Consider the following 15,939-nt stretch of genomic DNA (forward strand, 5'->3'; position numbering starts at 1 on the left):
ACTTGGTTATAAAGGTGTGAGATAGGTGCTTGTCCCCTGGGTGCTGTGTTCAGGAATATGGGGCTGTATAGAAGATTTTAGTAGACATCCTGTATCAAACTAAAATCAGGAGTATTTGCCTGGATCAGAAGAAAGTGCAATGAAAAGCAAGTTTCTACTCAATCCATATCAACAGCTACCATTGGTGCCTATGGGACAACACCGATACAGATCTTAGGCAATGGGTTTTCGTAGGCCTCAACAGATGAGCCGATCATTGACCCTAGGGCTGACAATCTCAACAGCCTAATTTGGCCCAGAATGTAGCTGGACAAATCGGGTCAGATCTAATTGTTTGGTGACCAAATAAGCAGATCTGGCTCTGTAGCCTGATTGGATTTTGATAGGAAAGTGTGTTTTTGATCCCATGCATGAGTGAATAGTCTCAACCACCAGAACCAGCACCTTCAGATGAAACTATGAGTGTACAGCTCTGCAATTGCTGCCTAGCTCATAACTCCTCTATACAGTGACCAAGTGTTATGATATGTATATGGAATTAATTCAGTCAATGCAAAGTAGGTATAGCTGCTTCACCTTAAGCGCTGACAATATCCATTTAAAGCCTTTGTAAATTGCTAAAAAGGATTATAACCAACAGTAAGTGAGGTAGCTTTGGAAGAGTAAAGGGAACAAATCCGCACCTTCATGAAGTTGATATCTTCTGTTTTGTCAAACATGACCTGCACAGAGCTTAGCAGCTTTTTGGCCTCTTGCATTCGCTCGTTGAGTTGTAGAACTTGTGCTGCATTCTCATTGCAAAACTTGGCTTGTGCCTTGTCCAGAATATCCATTGTTTTCCGCAAATCCTCATCCAAAATCTGGTGCAATTTATCGTATTGCTGGCGCACCTCGTCTTTCAGCTGGCTGACTTTTTCCTGTGTGAGAAACAAAATAGAGAGAGAGACATCAGCTAGAGCAAAAATGTGCAGAATTTGTAACTTTGCTTAGTTGGCTGCCAAGGTCAAAAGAGATCATGGCTTAGGGCAGGGGTGTTATGAACTACAACTCCCAGTATGGTCAGCAAGCCAGTGGCTGCCATATGACATCAACCAGATCGACTTCTTCTAGGAGTTGTTTGGCCATTCCCAACCACTCACCCAATCATTCTCCTAGCTCTGCTCAAGCCTGGCTTTATCGAAGGTTATTTCAGGTAGCCTTTAGGACTTTTTACCAGCTGGGGTTAATTCTGGTGCAAAATTACTATGGCCAAAATAGTGACATGTGAGTTGACATGACTGATAGGATGCCCAGTGTTATGTTTCATATAAGGTTGATATCCGTGGCTGAGAGAAAATGTCATTGTTGGCTCTCCCGATCTCTCTAAAAAAACAGCAGTTCTGACATGATTTATGGCCGAGAGTTTAGAGTGTGTAATTTGGCCACACATGGACAGGAAGCAGAAGAAAGGTGTGTAAAGAGTCACTTCAAGTTGTCCAATGAACTTCCACACATCACACTCTAAGTGTCCTTATGCTACTGCTCCATGCTAAACCAGCTTAAAGGGATTCTGTTGTGATTTTTATGATGTCGTTTTTATTTCTAAATTACACTGTTTACACTGCAAATAATTCACTTTCCAATATAAAATTTTATTCCTGAACCAGCAAGGGTATTTTTTTTAGTTGTAATATTGGTGTGTAGGCAGCCATCTCAGGTCATGTTGCCTGGTCATGTGCTTTCAGAAAGAGTCAGCACTTTAGGATGGAACTGCTTTCTGGCAGGCTGTTGTTTCTCCAACTCAATGTAACTGAATGTGTCTCAGTGGGACCTGGATTTTACTATTGAGTGCTGTTCTTAGATCTACCAGGCAGCTGTTATGTTGTGTTAGGGAACGGTTATCTGCTTATCGTCCCATTGTTCTGTTGTTAGGCTGCTGGGAGGGGAGGGGGCGATATCACTCCAACTTGCAGTACAGCAGTAAAAAGTGTCTGAAGTTTATCAGAGCACAAGTCACATGACTGGGGGCAGCTGGGAAACTGACAATATGTCTAGCCTCATGTCAGATTTCAAAATTAAATATGAAAGCATCCAATTGCGCTTTTGAGAAATGGATTTCAGTGCAGATTTCTGCTGGAGCAGCACTATTAACTGATGCGTAATTCCCCCGAACTGCTTCCCTGCCGGCTAAAATGAAAATTGCCGGCAGAATGGCATTCAGAGCGATTCGTTTTCCTGAAGTCGTCCAAAGTTGCCTCATGAGGAAACTTTGGGCGACTTCGGAAAACTAATCTCTCCGAGTGCCATCCCTTATTAGCCAGCCAGCGGGAAGGCAGGGGAGGAAGTTCGGGGAGATTAGTCGCCCCGAAGAAGAGGAGATTTGACGATGGGCGGCTAATCTCCCCGAATCTGCCTGTGTGCCCTGACCCTTAAGGATAAACTGTAACCACAAAGGCAATTTTCAGATTCCGGAGGTTGACAAACAGTGGGTTGTTTTAAAAACTATCCAAGAAAATAGCGTACATCTTGGTGCAGTTGGTAGCATCACTGTCTTGCAGTGCTGGGGTCCTAGGTTTTATTCTAGCTAGGGTTGCCATCTTTTCTTGAAAAAAATACCGGCCTTCATATATATTTATCTTTTTTCCCTATTAATAACATTGGGATCAACCATTATTTTTACCAGCCAGGCCGGTAAAATACCGGCCAGGTGGCAACCCTAATTCTAGCCATTACACTGGAGTTTGTGGCTGCTTAGGTTTCCTTTGGGAAATCAGTTTCCGTCCACACCCCAAGAACATACAGGCAGATAACCTGGCTCCTGATAAAACTGATCATAACGTATGTGAATGTCAAGGGACCTACGATTTTAAGCTCCCCTGGGGCAGGGACTGATGTGAATGATGTGTTATATCCGTAAAGTGCTGTGGAATATTTCAGTGCTCTATAAATAAAGAACAATTAAATCCAATAATGGCTTTTTGCTAAAGTGACAAAGTTTGGTGCTAAAGTAAAAATCCGTAGCATGAGATTTCTTATTCTCTATGTAGATGCAGGACTCTGGGAGGGGTGGGTGCTGTTGCCAAACACATAAAAGGGAGCAGGGAGGAAGTATATAACAGCTGACCTAGAAGAATATTAAATTAAGGCAAGGAATTTCCACATTTTAGAAAGTTGACACAGTGACTCATTTCTGAACAGATGTTACTTGCAGTCTTACTAATCATCCGAATGTCAATGCTCGCAAGGACTTCAGCTTATTGTAACGACATGCAAGGGTATCGTGCCTATCAGACTAGATTTGGACAGTTGGAGGGTTCTGGATATTATACAGCTTACACACTCACCCATTTGCACGCTACACTTCATATAAAGTGGAAACAATGTTACTTGGTTGGGCACCATCAATGTGCAAAAATAATACTTTATACAAATATATAAATATATCTAGCGCCGATATGACTTTCCCCTAAACCTTTCCATTACTCAGATTGGATATTATGGCCCACGTGCCAATGCTTACAAAGGGGCAAGTAGTGGTTTTCAATAAGCATTGAGGCCTTTTAGTTGTAAACTACCTCTCCCAGCATCCTCAGTCAGTGATAGGAGCTACCATTTACAGCAAGTAACTTAAAGGAACAGTAACACCAAAAAATCAAAATGTTTTAAAGTAATGAACTGCCTCCCATGCCTTACCACCGGTTTAAACTTAAATTGCTGGCCGGATGGCACTCGGGGCGATTCATTTTCTGAAGACGCATGAAGAGGAAACTTTAGGGGACTTCGAAAAAAGAATCGATCCGAGTGCCATCCCGTCAGCGATTTACATTTTAGTCAGGGGGGAAGGCAGTTCGGCGAGATTAGTCGCCCCAAAAAAGAGGAGATTTGTCTCTGGGCGACAAATCTCCCCGAATCTGCCTGTGTGCCCTAACCCTAAATAGTGGATAACAAATAACACCATTATGTTTTAGAGCTTATCTGCTGTGTAACCTGAGCCTTTGAATGGCTGCCCCCATTGCTACACATCAGCTTATTTATATAAGCAATGGTAGTGTTTCTAAAGGAAACACAGCAGTTTTACCAGTGCAAGGCAACACTGCATTATATTTGTATTACTTAAAACATTTGAATTTTTTTGATGTTACTGTTCCTTTAAACTGGCCACACATACTCCAGTGTTTTTATACATCTGGCTGATCTTTATCATTAAGCATCTATGTGTGGTCCTCCCTAATGAGGGATTTGGCAGATCAGATACTGGAGCAATTGCAACACAACGGATTGGCCAAAGGGGAATATGAGATTGGCCAGTGTTCCAACACATGTATGGGGTTATCAGCCAACCAGGAAGCGAAAAGGCCAGCACTTCCACAAAGCGATCAAACTGATTAGAGCACAGCTCTGCTGTCAGGAAGAGAAATCACAGTGGGCAAAACTGTACAGCACCGAACCGATCAGCCATTAGGGTACCTGCCAGATGTCTGGAAAGCTGGCACATGCATAAACAAAGTCTTAAAGGGCCAGTAACATCACATTTTTAAAAAACAAAAACAAATTAAACTTTGAAATCGCTAAGTCTTTATTAAGAAATAACTTACCGAAACTCAATTTGCGCTCCTCTTGAGAAAAGGCGCCGATCCATCGTGCGGCGCTCGATTTCTCCTCCCTGGCCATCTTCTATAAGGAAGGCAGGGAGGAGAAATCAAGCACTGCACGCTGGATCGCCTTTTCTGAAGAGGAGTGCAAGCGGAGTTTCGGTAAGTTATTTCTTAATAAAGACTTAACGATCATTTGTATTTGTGGTTTTTTTTTTCATTGTATACTAACGAATTTGATGTTACTGGTTCTTTAAGCCTTTCATGACAGCCACACCTATAAACACACATACATAAGGATGAAACTAAGGAAAAATATACAATGGGAAATACTGCATAGCATATAAATCCTTACCAGATCAAATTGGCGAGTATACGCTGCATTTTCACAACTCACTCTCTGACACCATAGACTGTAATCTAATTAGCAAACACAGCATAAAAGTTTCCTGCTCATAAAACCGAGTGAGTCAGCACCGAGATACAACTAAATAGAAACATACGTGGTTTATTCAGATCAGATGAAGTCACAGACTCAGGAAGTAGCACAATCGTCACATGGAGAGGGGCAGGAAGTCTTTAAATCGTGTTCATGCTGAGACATTGCCCTTCTTATATCATCAGCTCAACCCTCACAAAGAACGCGCTCTTTAGTTACTATACCAACAATTATTTTTCTAAACAGAAAGCCTGGTTAGTTACTTCATTTCGATGACAAGTTTACTCAAGGCTGTTAAAAGAGTTGTTCGCCTTCCTAACACTTCCTTAAATTGAGATGTTTTCAGATTGTTTACAGGAAATAAAGACTTTTTTCAATTATTGAAAAAATTAAAGTTTTATGTTCCTGTCTCAGTCTGGCAGCTCAGTGATGCAAGTGCATATTCTGAACGGTTACAATTTCCTACATTACTTGATACATTTCTCCGCAGCATCTGTGGAATATTAGCAACTACTGTAGCAATTCTAACGGCTGCCTTTATGAAACTCAGGGATCCTGCTCAACAGGGACAAAAATAAGAAATGTAACAACTAAATGTATCAATTTAGAACAGTCGGTAACCCCCTCCCCCCCCCTCCCTGCTATATGGAAGACCTTGATCTTATCCTACACTTTTCCTTATAGGAGAAGGAAAGGTTAAAACTAAGTAAGCTTTATCAGAAAGGTCTATATAAATATACCAGTAAATCCTCAAAGTAGTGCTGCTCTTAGTCCTTTGTCAAAAGAAACACTGCATTTCTTTCCTTCTATTGTGTACACATGGGCTTCTGTATCAGACTTCATGCCTTCAGCTTAGAGCTCCTTGCCCCGGGCCTGAGCATGCTCAGTTTGCTCCTCTCCCCCCTTCTCTGCTGTAATCTGAGCCCAGAGCTATAAGTGAGCAGGGAAGAGACTCAGGCAGGAAGTGATGTCACCCCAAGCTAATATGGCTGCTGCTATCCTAAACAAACTTCTAGAGCTTTTTACTCAGGTATAGTAAAACATTCTACAGAATAAATATAGCATTCTAGCTTGCACTATTGCAGCTAATCTATTGGCAATAAAATGCCTCTGTAGCTTTCCTTCTCCTTTAAACCCCCTTGCCCCAGGCGTGAGCATGCTCAGTTTGCTCCTCTCCCCCCTCTCTCTGCTGTAATCTGAGCCCAGAGCTATAAATGAGCAGGGAGATACTTAAGTGGTTTCACACAAAGCTAATACTGCAGCTGCTATCCTAAACAAACAGAGAGCTTCTATAACTTTTTACTCCGGTATGGTAAAACATTATACAAAATAATTATAGCATTCTAACGTGCACTATTGCAGCTAATTTTGGCAATAAAATGCCTCTGTAGCTTTCCTTCTCCTTTAAGTACAAACATCCTAAAAATGAGTATCAGGGGTCTTTTGAACAGTTAGATGACCAACATAAATAATATTACCAAATATATGTTTTTATTATTTTCTGACTTTATTTGTGACTTATTTGTGACTTTATTTTAATCTAAGGGGCAAAACCCAAAGGCTGGATGACAAAAGACAATAAGGAAAGGATGTGGGAGCACTCCATGGCTTAATAAAACTGTACTAAAATACAATGGAAGTGCTACTGATCTGGCCAAATTAACTACAGACAAAGAGAAAAAAGAGAAATTGATCAATGCATATTCCCTGGTCCCCTGGCATATAAGTAATCTATGCAGATGCATGTATTTACAAATACAGGGTTTTTTTTTTTGTTACAAAATTATTACAAAAATTGGATGATAAAAGAGGGGCTGGGCCCAAAAATACCTATGACCCTAGAGAGTATTATTTTAATACTTAATATGTGTTGAAAAAACACACAACTGTGCATCACTGTGGGGGATATATAGGTATTTTGAGAGTGATGTCTTAAATAAAAGCTACAGCCTCGCCCTACAGGCTCATAATGAGGTATAGCTGGACCCTATTCAGAAAATGAAGGCAAATAATCTGTCAGAGGGTTTGGCTGTTTAGCACTTGTGACATCATGCGTGTTATATGCAAGGCTTAAGCACTGAGAGTGGGGCTCAGATTTCTCTGTACTGACTGGAGCTCAGGGTAGCGCTCTGCCAGATTAGTGATCCAACCTTTAGACACAGTGAGGGAGGATGAGTGACACAGGCCAGTCTGTCACACCATCTGTGCAGGGGGTTGCATTGTTTATCTGCATTCACTTACAGTACCAGGGAGACGCCTATTGCGCTCAAGGACTCTCTAGTAAAGTTTTAGATTTGAATGCACCCAATGATAAACCCACAATTATAATTTCATGTTCCCATAGCGAGAATGATTGGTCACCCACATCAGTCCCTGGCAAACTAATGCTCACTATCTAATTTCACTTCCACATGAAACAAATACTAGAGTCAATTTCAGATTCAGTATTTTTGGGAAAAGATGGAAAACCTGTAACAGACGCAGAAAAACATTCATGAAAACGGCTCCACTAAGAAGTCCTCTATATAAACAAACCCCTCTTTCCCTAGCTACAGCCCCCAGCCTGTTATCTTTTTAAATAAAGATCAGCTGATTGAGTTGAGGCCGAAACGTTAGGCTGTAAGCTCTGCAATAAAAACATTTTAATTTAAGTAGTAAGACCTGTGAGTGCGGATCTTCTTGGATTTTAAAATATATATATATATATATATATATATATATATATATATATATATATATATATATATATATATATATATATATATATATATATATATATATATATATATATATATATATATTTATTTAAGGGGGACTCCGGCTTCCAAACCAAAATTTGATAAAGAGGCCCACATAAAACAGAAACCCCTAATATACCCATCAGTTACCCCCGGGAAGGAGGGACTTAAAACACTGATGTTACATATTGTAACAACTTTTCCACAGCTTACAGACAACATGCAGGAACTACATAACCCACAATGCATTGCACTGCGATATCCCATTCCTTATTGAAATCATGCGTGCAGGGAATTGTGGGGTTTGGAGGATGCAGGCTGAGGACAGATGGCTGTTGATACAAAGTAACAGTAGTCAGCCAGCCCAGCAGAGTAGTCAGACAGATCAGCAGGAGAGTAGGGGGCTAGGCTTAGAGAACTGTTCCAAACCATTAAAAATCATGAAAAGTCTGCATATTTTTAAATTGATGTATATGGCAAAGTTTCTTGAAATTACGTTTACTTTTCAAAAAGCGTATGTTAGGTTTTTGTGGCGTTCCTCTTTAAATGTATTTATGATAAACACTTTAGGGGACAGAAAGTGACCCATTTGCCTGGGAGATTGTCCAAAAAACTTGCTTGCAGTGTATACAGCACTATGGTAAGCGTCTAAGCATTCATCAGCTCTGTGCAATAACACAAGTCCTGCCTTACCCCTTCAGACTCCCAGAGTGCTGCTGTACCCCTCAGGTATGAAAATACATGCATATCCAGGATCTTACAGGGATCCTAACTGGATTCAGTCAGAAAGCCGGTGTTTTATCATGCACTGAGCTTTGTATAACTGAAGCATGAAGCAGCTCTATGCAACAGTTTCTATACACATTATATATCAAACATTTTAGGCACTAATGCATGTGAACCAAAAGAAAAGTTATGAATATCCTGAAGAACCATGCATTTGCCATTTGTCTTAGCCTCAAGAACCAGGCAAAACACTCATTACTTGGAGCAGGGTGCTTCACTGATTCCATGACTTCCATTGTTTTGGCTGTGAAGAGTCTTTCTAAAAGTGATCTGCCCATTCAAATCACATCATTGAAACACTGACAGCTTAAATTAATTGCCTTTCCCCAATTCACATTCATTTAAATAGCAAATTCAGTGATGCCCTGTTTCTGTTCCTGAAGATAATAGTCTCCAGCACAAACCACCGTCAATTATGGATGATAATGACAGTTGCTGAGGAACATGTTTTGGAGCATAACAATGGGGAGAATGCAGGGAATATGTTGGTAACAGATACTCACAGGTACTGCTGTCTATAAGCAGCTCTGTATGGGACAGCTTGCATAGCAGTCTTTAATAGCTGCATAGCCAAGCAATATATTTCAGGTAAATCTTTACCGAATGGAAATTTCATGACAAGTATAGAAATAACAGATTTCAAGTTACTGTTTATTTCCATAATCCAAAAACCCTTCAGTGCCAAGTCTAAACCCATACTAAACTACTAAAATACTGTATATAGATCTTAACATACAACAATGGACTTGCGCTGCCTTTTTGAAGAGGATGTGCAGTGCATAAATATACTATGAATGTAATTGGCCTCCATAATAAATGATTGTCTGCTTAGGACAATGACAGAAAGGGCTACATTGGGGCAATTTATATAAAGGCCAATGGGTGTCAGGTTTCTGGTTACTACAATAAACATGGTGATTAAAGTACTGGAAGTAGCTTCATCTCCCACTTTAATTAAGATGCCTCCAAACTGTGAATTTTTTCTATGACATGAAAATACCATCAAATGAACAGTTCAGTATAAAACACTACTTCCTGCTTTTCAGCTCTCTAACTCCGAGTTAGTCAGCGACTTGAAGGGGGCCACGTGGGACATAACTGTTCAGTGAGTTTGCAATTGATCCTCAGCATTCAGGTCACATTCAAAAACAACAGTTATGACCCATGTGGCCCCCTCATGTCTCTGATTGGTTACTGCCTGGTAAACCAAGAGGTAGTCTTCTGGCTATTATGTTACACATCCAGTCAATCCAGCCTTTATACATTACATTTTTGGCTAACTATATTGGAAACATTATTTATTTTGCATAGCCTATTTATCTAGTTTTTATTTTTACACTGAACAATTCCTTTAAAAGGAACACAAAACCTCCACACTGAGTTTTCAAGTAAACAAACCCCTGAAATAGACCTCTTAGCCACCCTTCATTCTGGTTCTACAGAGTTGCAAAGTGGGGTCAGAGGCTGCCATCTTTGACCACATCACATCCAGTTTCTGCTCAGGACAGTAATCTCCATGCCTGAAGCATGGTTCCGACTGTGCATGATCTTTGTTGCAACTCTGCAGTTACACCCCCAGTACAGTCAGTGAGTAAGGAATTTGTTCTTTAAGTATAAACCTTTAACTTAAAAGGTTAATTTGGGGTAAAGGTTAATTGCAAGTGAATTTTTTTTTAAAAAAAAATTGATTTATAGAAAGGCTCCACCATTAGTTCGCCAGATTGCATGGCCATACTATTAATTTAGTAATTTGCAGTACAACATGTCACCTGCTTTGATGGTGGTGGGGCGGGGGGGTTAAGTCTTTACCAGAACATGAAATAGAACAAAGCCACTAGCTATAAACAGACAAATGATGCTTTGTTTAAAAATAATTTCATTATGAACATATCCCAGAAATGATAGCATCGTTTTAATCTGCCAAAATGGCCCTACAGCACATCAGAGGCCAGGGGAAAGAGAGGGAGCATAAAAACATGTTTTTGTCTTGGACAAAAAGACTGGAATTTGAGATGCTCATTATCAAGCTGCATCTGGAAACACAGCCACACCCTTTTTCACAATGTAATGAAAGATGTTCTTTGAACAAGATGCACCAATAAGGTGCTCCATCTGTATTTGCTGAGAAGCCTCTGTGAAACATGTACCCACCTCAACCAGTCTCTTGTCAGATTCCAGTTTATACAGCTGGTCTTCAATATCCTGCTCCCTTTCTTCCAGTCGGTCCTGCTGCTTGATCAGCATCTTCTGCAAAAGCAAGACATTGTGGGTCAGCACATTACCCAACAAAAGCTTTACACAAGGGTCTTAACAACAAAAAATGGCACAGACATATAAAGATGGAATTTTACTATACACAAAGCCTGTCCTTTCACCACGTCAAATTATTTTTGTAGATTTGATGTGGAGGAAAAAAAAAAAAAAAAAGTGTCCCTTATTGTTAAAATCTGGTGTGGAAATATGATGTTTGCTCCATTGTACTGTTTTTTTTTTTTCTGATTGCACATGGCTACCTGTGTCTTTGTTTTGTAAAATGCTAATAAAAATTATTGAAAGCAAAATCTGGTGTGGAAATAGGTTACAGATGCACCAGCAGCATTTTACCCATAATGAGAGACTAAAGAAATCATTGGTACAAAACCAGTTAAGAATTTTGGGTTGTTAAAGGAACAATAACATCAAAAAATGGAATTGTTTTGAAGTAATAAAAATATAACGCAGTGCTGCCCTGCACTGGTAAAACTGCTGTGTTTGCTTCAGAAACACTACTATTGTTTATATAAAAAAGCTGCTGTGTAGCAATGGGGGAAGCTATTAGAAGGCAAAAAGGTTCAGGTTACACAGCAGATATCAGATATGCTCTGTAGAACATAATGGTGTTATCCGTTATCCACTATTTAACCTGTGCCATATAGACATTTCCACCATTGCTATACAGCAGCTTGTTTATGTGAACTATAGTAGTGTTTCTGAAGCAAACATCAGTTTTACCAGTGCAGGGCAACAGTACATTATATTTTCATTACTTCATTTTTTGGTGTTACTGTTCCTTTAAGAATTATGCACATTCCTCAGACAAAATGGCCAACATGGCAGCTCCAAAATAGATAGACACAAAGAACCACTCAGATCTATTGTAAATTCACAACTCTTGAATTTTTATTAACAAAGCAGCCTGATGCTTTTCCTGCAACCAGCACTTAAAATCATAAAATATTCAGAATTGTATGTTTATTATTGGCCTGAGTTGTTTCTTGTAAGTGCCTTTTTCTGTTTTTTTTTTTTTTGCATTTTGGTATTATTTCCATTTTTCGCTGAGAATTGAAGATTTGGCCTCTGATGTTTCACATTGTTACTGGTGTTTTCTCTCTGTTGTGTTTTGATGATTCCCCCTTGATTTTGGAACATGGCAGCTCCCATACAGTGACTCTTTCTTTTTAAAGGGCTACAACTAAAGCTGGCTGTATATTGAAAGATCTACTAATTTTGGGGAGGTTCCCAAACGAGTGATCTTTCCCCGAGGTGGGCGATATCACACTGATGGGGATACAGGCCAACATTGCAAGGACTGCATCAATGATCCCATGGGGTCATCACCCCAATGAGATTTTTAAGCCAGTTTGATCAATATCAATTTTTAGTCAGATATTGGTCGAGTAGCCCTGTTGGATCGCTCCATGCAAAGGCAGGTACACTGCCAACTTGACAAAAGGAGCAGAATCTGCAGCGAAAATCTGCCTGTGTATGGACACAATTATTCAACAGAAAACCAATTCCTAATTGAAAGTGGAAAGACCAGGTAAAACTACTTGGTCAATAATTTTCAGATTCCCTTCATTCTCTTCCTTCCTTTACACATCCTCCTTCTCTGTATTCTCCTCTTTATTTCTCATCCCCATTTATGTATTCTCCCCTTCTGTCTTTCTTTCATCGTAACGTACAGAATTGTGAACATTTGGTTCCCTTCGTGGCTTAGCCTGACCCTAAACTATTCACTGGAAAACCTTGCTCGTAGCAAGAACAGGGCCCAGTCTATCATGCTGAAGGCGCAGTGGCCTGTGGCCCTGTGATAAATAAATCCCCTGTGATTTTCATGTTCTTGACTTAATCCCAAAATGAGATGAGATAGTCTGCAGGCTGCATGTGGCATGGACCTCTTGCTCCTGCCTTTGATTCTGTGCACATGCTGTACCTCATCATATATCTGTTGTTCAAGTTAATATAAATACAGCACAACATGTGGTGGCACAAGAATAAAGAACACAAACAAGCCAGCTGAACTAAGAACATATTCCCAGCAGCCGCGTGACTCATTCCATCAGCTTTATGCACACCAACAGAAACTAATCCTCATCCTTTTCTACGTTTAATGGCAAACATTCTGGGTGTAAAAATGGTAAATGTCACATGTCCCGCAGCTGCTGCACAAAATGCTAGTTCTTCTATGCAGATATACTGCCATATGTTAAAGGGACATTACACTGGCAAAACATGGATCCAGAGAACAAAAATTTTTCTCTTGATAACTTGGTCACTGGAGGGCGCTGTTTTATTAGTACCTTCGCATGTAGTTTGTACATCAGCACAGTCATGATTCACCCAAGAGTTAAATAACTAAGCAACCTATGACTACATGATTTGATATACAATTATAGAATGCAAAGAGAAAGCAAAAACAAAGCAAAAACTGGGGGTATTTTTATTAGGAAGGATTTGCTTTAATTTTTTATTGCATATAATTTTAGTTGTTTAAGTCCCCTTAATACTGTAGCATAGCTTTATATGCAAGTCTTATAAATATGTGTATAAGTGAAGATTTACCCCCTTTGCTAAATATCTCACCTACTCTGCTATCTGAATGCGTTATATAGGCACTCAGTTATACCAACAGAATTTCAAATACATTCCAAAATATTATACCCCTGGGGCTGCAGGTAACATATGTATTTGCACTGCACTTCAGATATGATAAATGCCTCTGGGAAGGGGCTATGGGATAGCTCAGTGATATGTAGATAAGAGGCCAAGATGTCCACACCAACACTTTATATCCAAGCTGGTCAACCTGTGGCCCCTTTAGTTTATATAAAATATTTATTTTGACCCAAGGCCTGCCACAACTAATGAATACACCAATCCAATGACAAAAGTTGCAAAAAATGTGCAGATCTTGTTAACCCAAAAAAGGGTGACATGCCGTACATTTGAGCACACACCCAGAGGTTATATCAGTGATAGAAGGATTTAATGAGGCAGCTACTGCTGCTGGAACGCAATGGTTAATTGGGAGGGATTTTCAACGCCTGGGAGGTGTCAATATTTGCCCTAATTACACAGTGGGGGAAATTCGTAAAAAAAAGTGTTGTTAGAAGAAATAGGTGTAAAAAAAAAAGATAAGTGATAAAATCTGTCATTGGTGATCGTCCTATTCACAAATGCATAATTAGCAAATGGTAAATCAGGCTTTTTACCATTTTTGTCTATTTTCATGGATACTTATTGTGAAATCTGTAGCATCTGGAGTGCTATTTCTATTGCAAATAAGATTTTTTTTTCCTAGTGTTAAAAACAACAGATTTTGTAAAAATGGCCCATACATTACATGAGATTTTTGTAGCACTTAAGGCGCTGATGCAAAAAACTATGACAGGAACACATTTGAGGTTTAGCCCTTTAACACCAGACACAAAAAATATCTACGCGCTGAAAAGCTAATATCGTATTCAATTTATACTTCATGGCTGGTTATTCTGTATTAAAGGAGAAGGAGAGAGTCTTTGTGCATTTGGGGGTGCCAAATGTTAAGCACCCCCAAGTGATTGTATTGACTTACCTGAAACCACGGGGCGGTGCTCCTATCAGCAGAAAACTGCACCGGCCCGGGGTTATACCAGTGAGCACCAGGGAGCAATCCTCTTCCGTCTTCCTCTTTCTTTGCGGCTGCGCATGTGCAGTAGATTGAAACAGCGAACTTTAACTAAAAAAATAGGCTATTTCGTTCAACTCTGCATGCGTCTGCCCCGGGAAATTTGCAGAAAGAAGAAGACGGAGGAGGATCGCTCCGTGGTGCTCACTGGTATAACCCCGTGCCGGTAGAGTTTTCTGCTGATAGGAGCACTGGCCTGGGGTTTCAGGTAAGTAACTACAATCACTTGGGGTGCCTAACATTTGGAACCCCCAAGTGCAAGATAGATGACTTTCCTTCTCCTTTAAAAGGGCTTGTTAACTTTTGGTGTAGAGGGTGATATTCTGAGACACTTTACAAGTGGTCTTCATTTTTTATTAAACATTTTTTTGAAAAGTTATTTCACATTTTGTTCAGCAGCTCTCCAGTTTGCAATTTAAGCGGTTACCTGGTTGCTAGGGTCCAATTTACCCTAGCAATTAGGAAGTGGTTTGAATGAGAGACTGGATTATGAATAGGAGAGGGCCTGGACAGAAAGATAAGTATTAAATAAGTAACAATAAAAATAAAATTGCAGGCTCACAGAGCAATCATTTTTTGGCTGCTGGGGTCAGTGACATCCATGTGAAAGAGCCAGAAGAAAAAAAAAGGCATTTTAAAAGTCTATAAAAAATGCCCACTCTATAACATTACAAAAGTAACTACCCCTATAAACAAATATCTGCAATTACAGCACCTAGCAAGATGCCTCAAGCTTCAGAGGGGTCAGGATCATACCTCCCAACATTTTGGAAGTAAAAAGAGGGACAAAAAAAAATTTTTCCGCATGTAGCGCAGCAATTTTTTGACCACACCCCGTTCTATGGCCACACCCCCTAATTACCATGTTTGTTTTACAAAATTTGGCAGGTTATGAAAGTTTGAAAATATTTCTCCTTATCTAAACTGTGTTTTTGTGTCTCAAAATTGTTACAAAGGATCTTATTTGCACCTGTGGCTGTCCTGGGCTCTCTGCTAAAAGCCAATTAAGTGAGAAACTTTGTTTCTTTTTCTGGCTGTTCAGTGCAGAGAAAAGAGGGAGTTTCCAGTACAAATGAGGGACTGCGGGTTGAGCCGTCAAAAGAGGGACTGTCCCTCCGAAAAAAGGGACAGTTGGGAGGTATGCAGGATAGCCCCTACAAGCAAAATCAGACTGGCCCACCAGGGTACTGGGAAAACTTTCAGTGGATGCCAGAGTTTTGTTAGAGAGGATGGAAATGTAGCTTGGTAAAGAAGGGAGAAATCTAAAGATAAGAGAGGAATAAAAAGAGATGCTGGGTAGGGGAACAGATGAGCTGAGAAAAAGAGTGGAATGAAATAAAAAAGAATAAAAGAAAGTGATTTTTGGTAGGGGTATGGCTGCCAGCTGATACAGACTGATACTCATGTAATACAGATATCCTTCGGTGAGGACATCAGGCCTGTTTGAAAATTGTATCTGCTGCTGGTACATCAACAGAT

General features: G+C 39.9%; 1 protein-coding gene across 2 annotated transcripts in view; it reads right to left on the reverse strand.

Moving 5' to 3' along the window:
* The window catches only part of LOC108697420 (E3 ubiquitin-protein ligase TRIM8), a 63,061-nt gene that overhangs the window by 5,803 nt on the left and 41,319 nt on the right, over positions 1-15,939 (reverse strand). For both annotated transcript variants that reach the window (XM_018227443.2, XM_018227442.2), the window contains exons 3-4: positions 10,686-10,781; positions 684-917 (exon numbers count right to left, since the gene is read on the reverse strand). In XM_018227443.2, the coding sequence (XP_018082932.1) occupies positions 684-917; positions 10,686-10,781 (330 nt within the window). The remainder of the gene's footprint in view (positions 1-683; positions 918-10,685; positions 10,782-15,939) is intronic.

The sequence above is a fragment of the Xenopus laevis genome, chromosome 7S, assembly GCF_017654675.1.
Source record: "Xenopus laevis strain J_2021 chromosome 7S, Xenopus_laevis_v10.1, whole genome shotgun sequence".
Classification (NCBI taxonomy): domain Eukaryota; kingdom Metazoa; phylum Chordata; class Amphibia; order Anura; family Pipidae; genus Xenopus; species Xenopus laevis.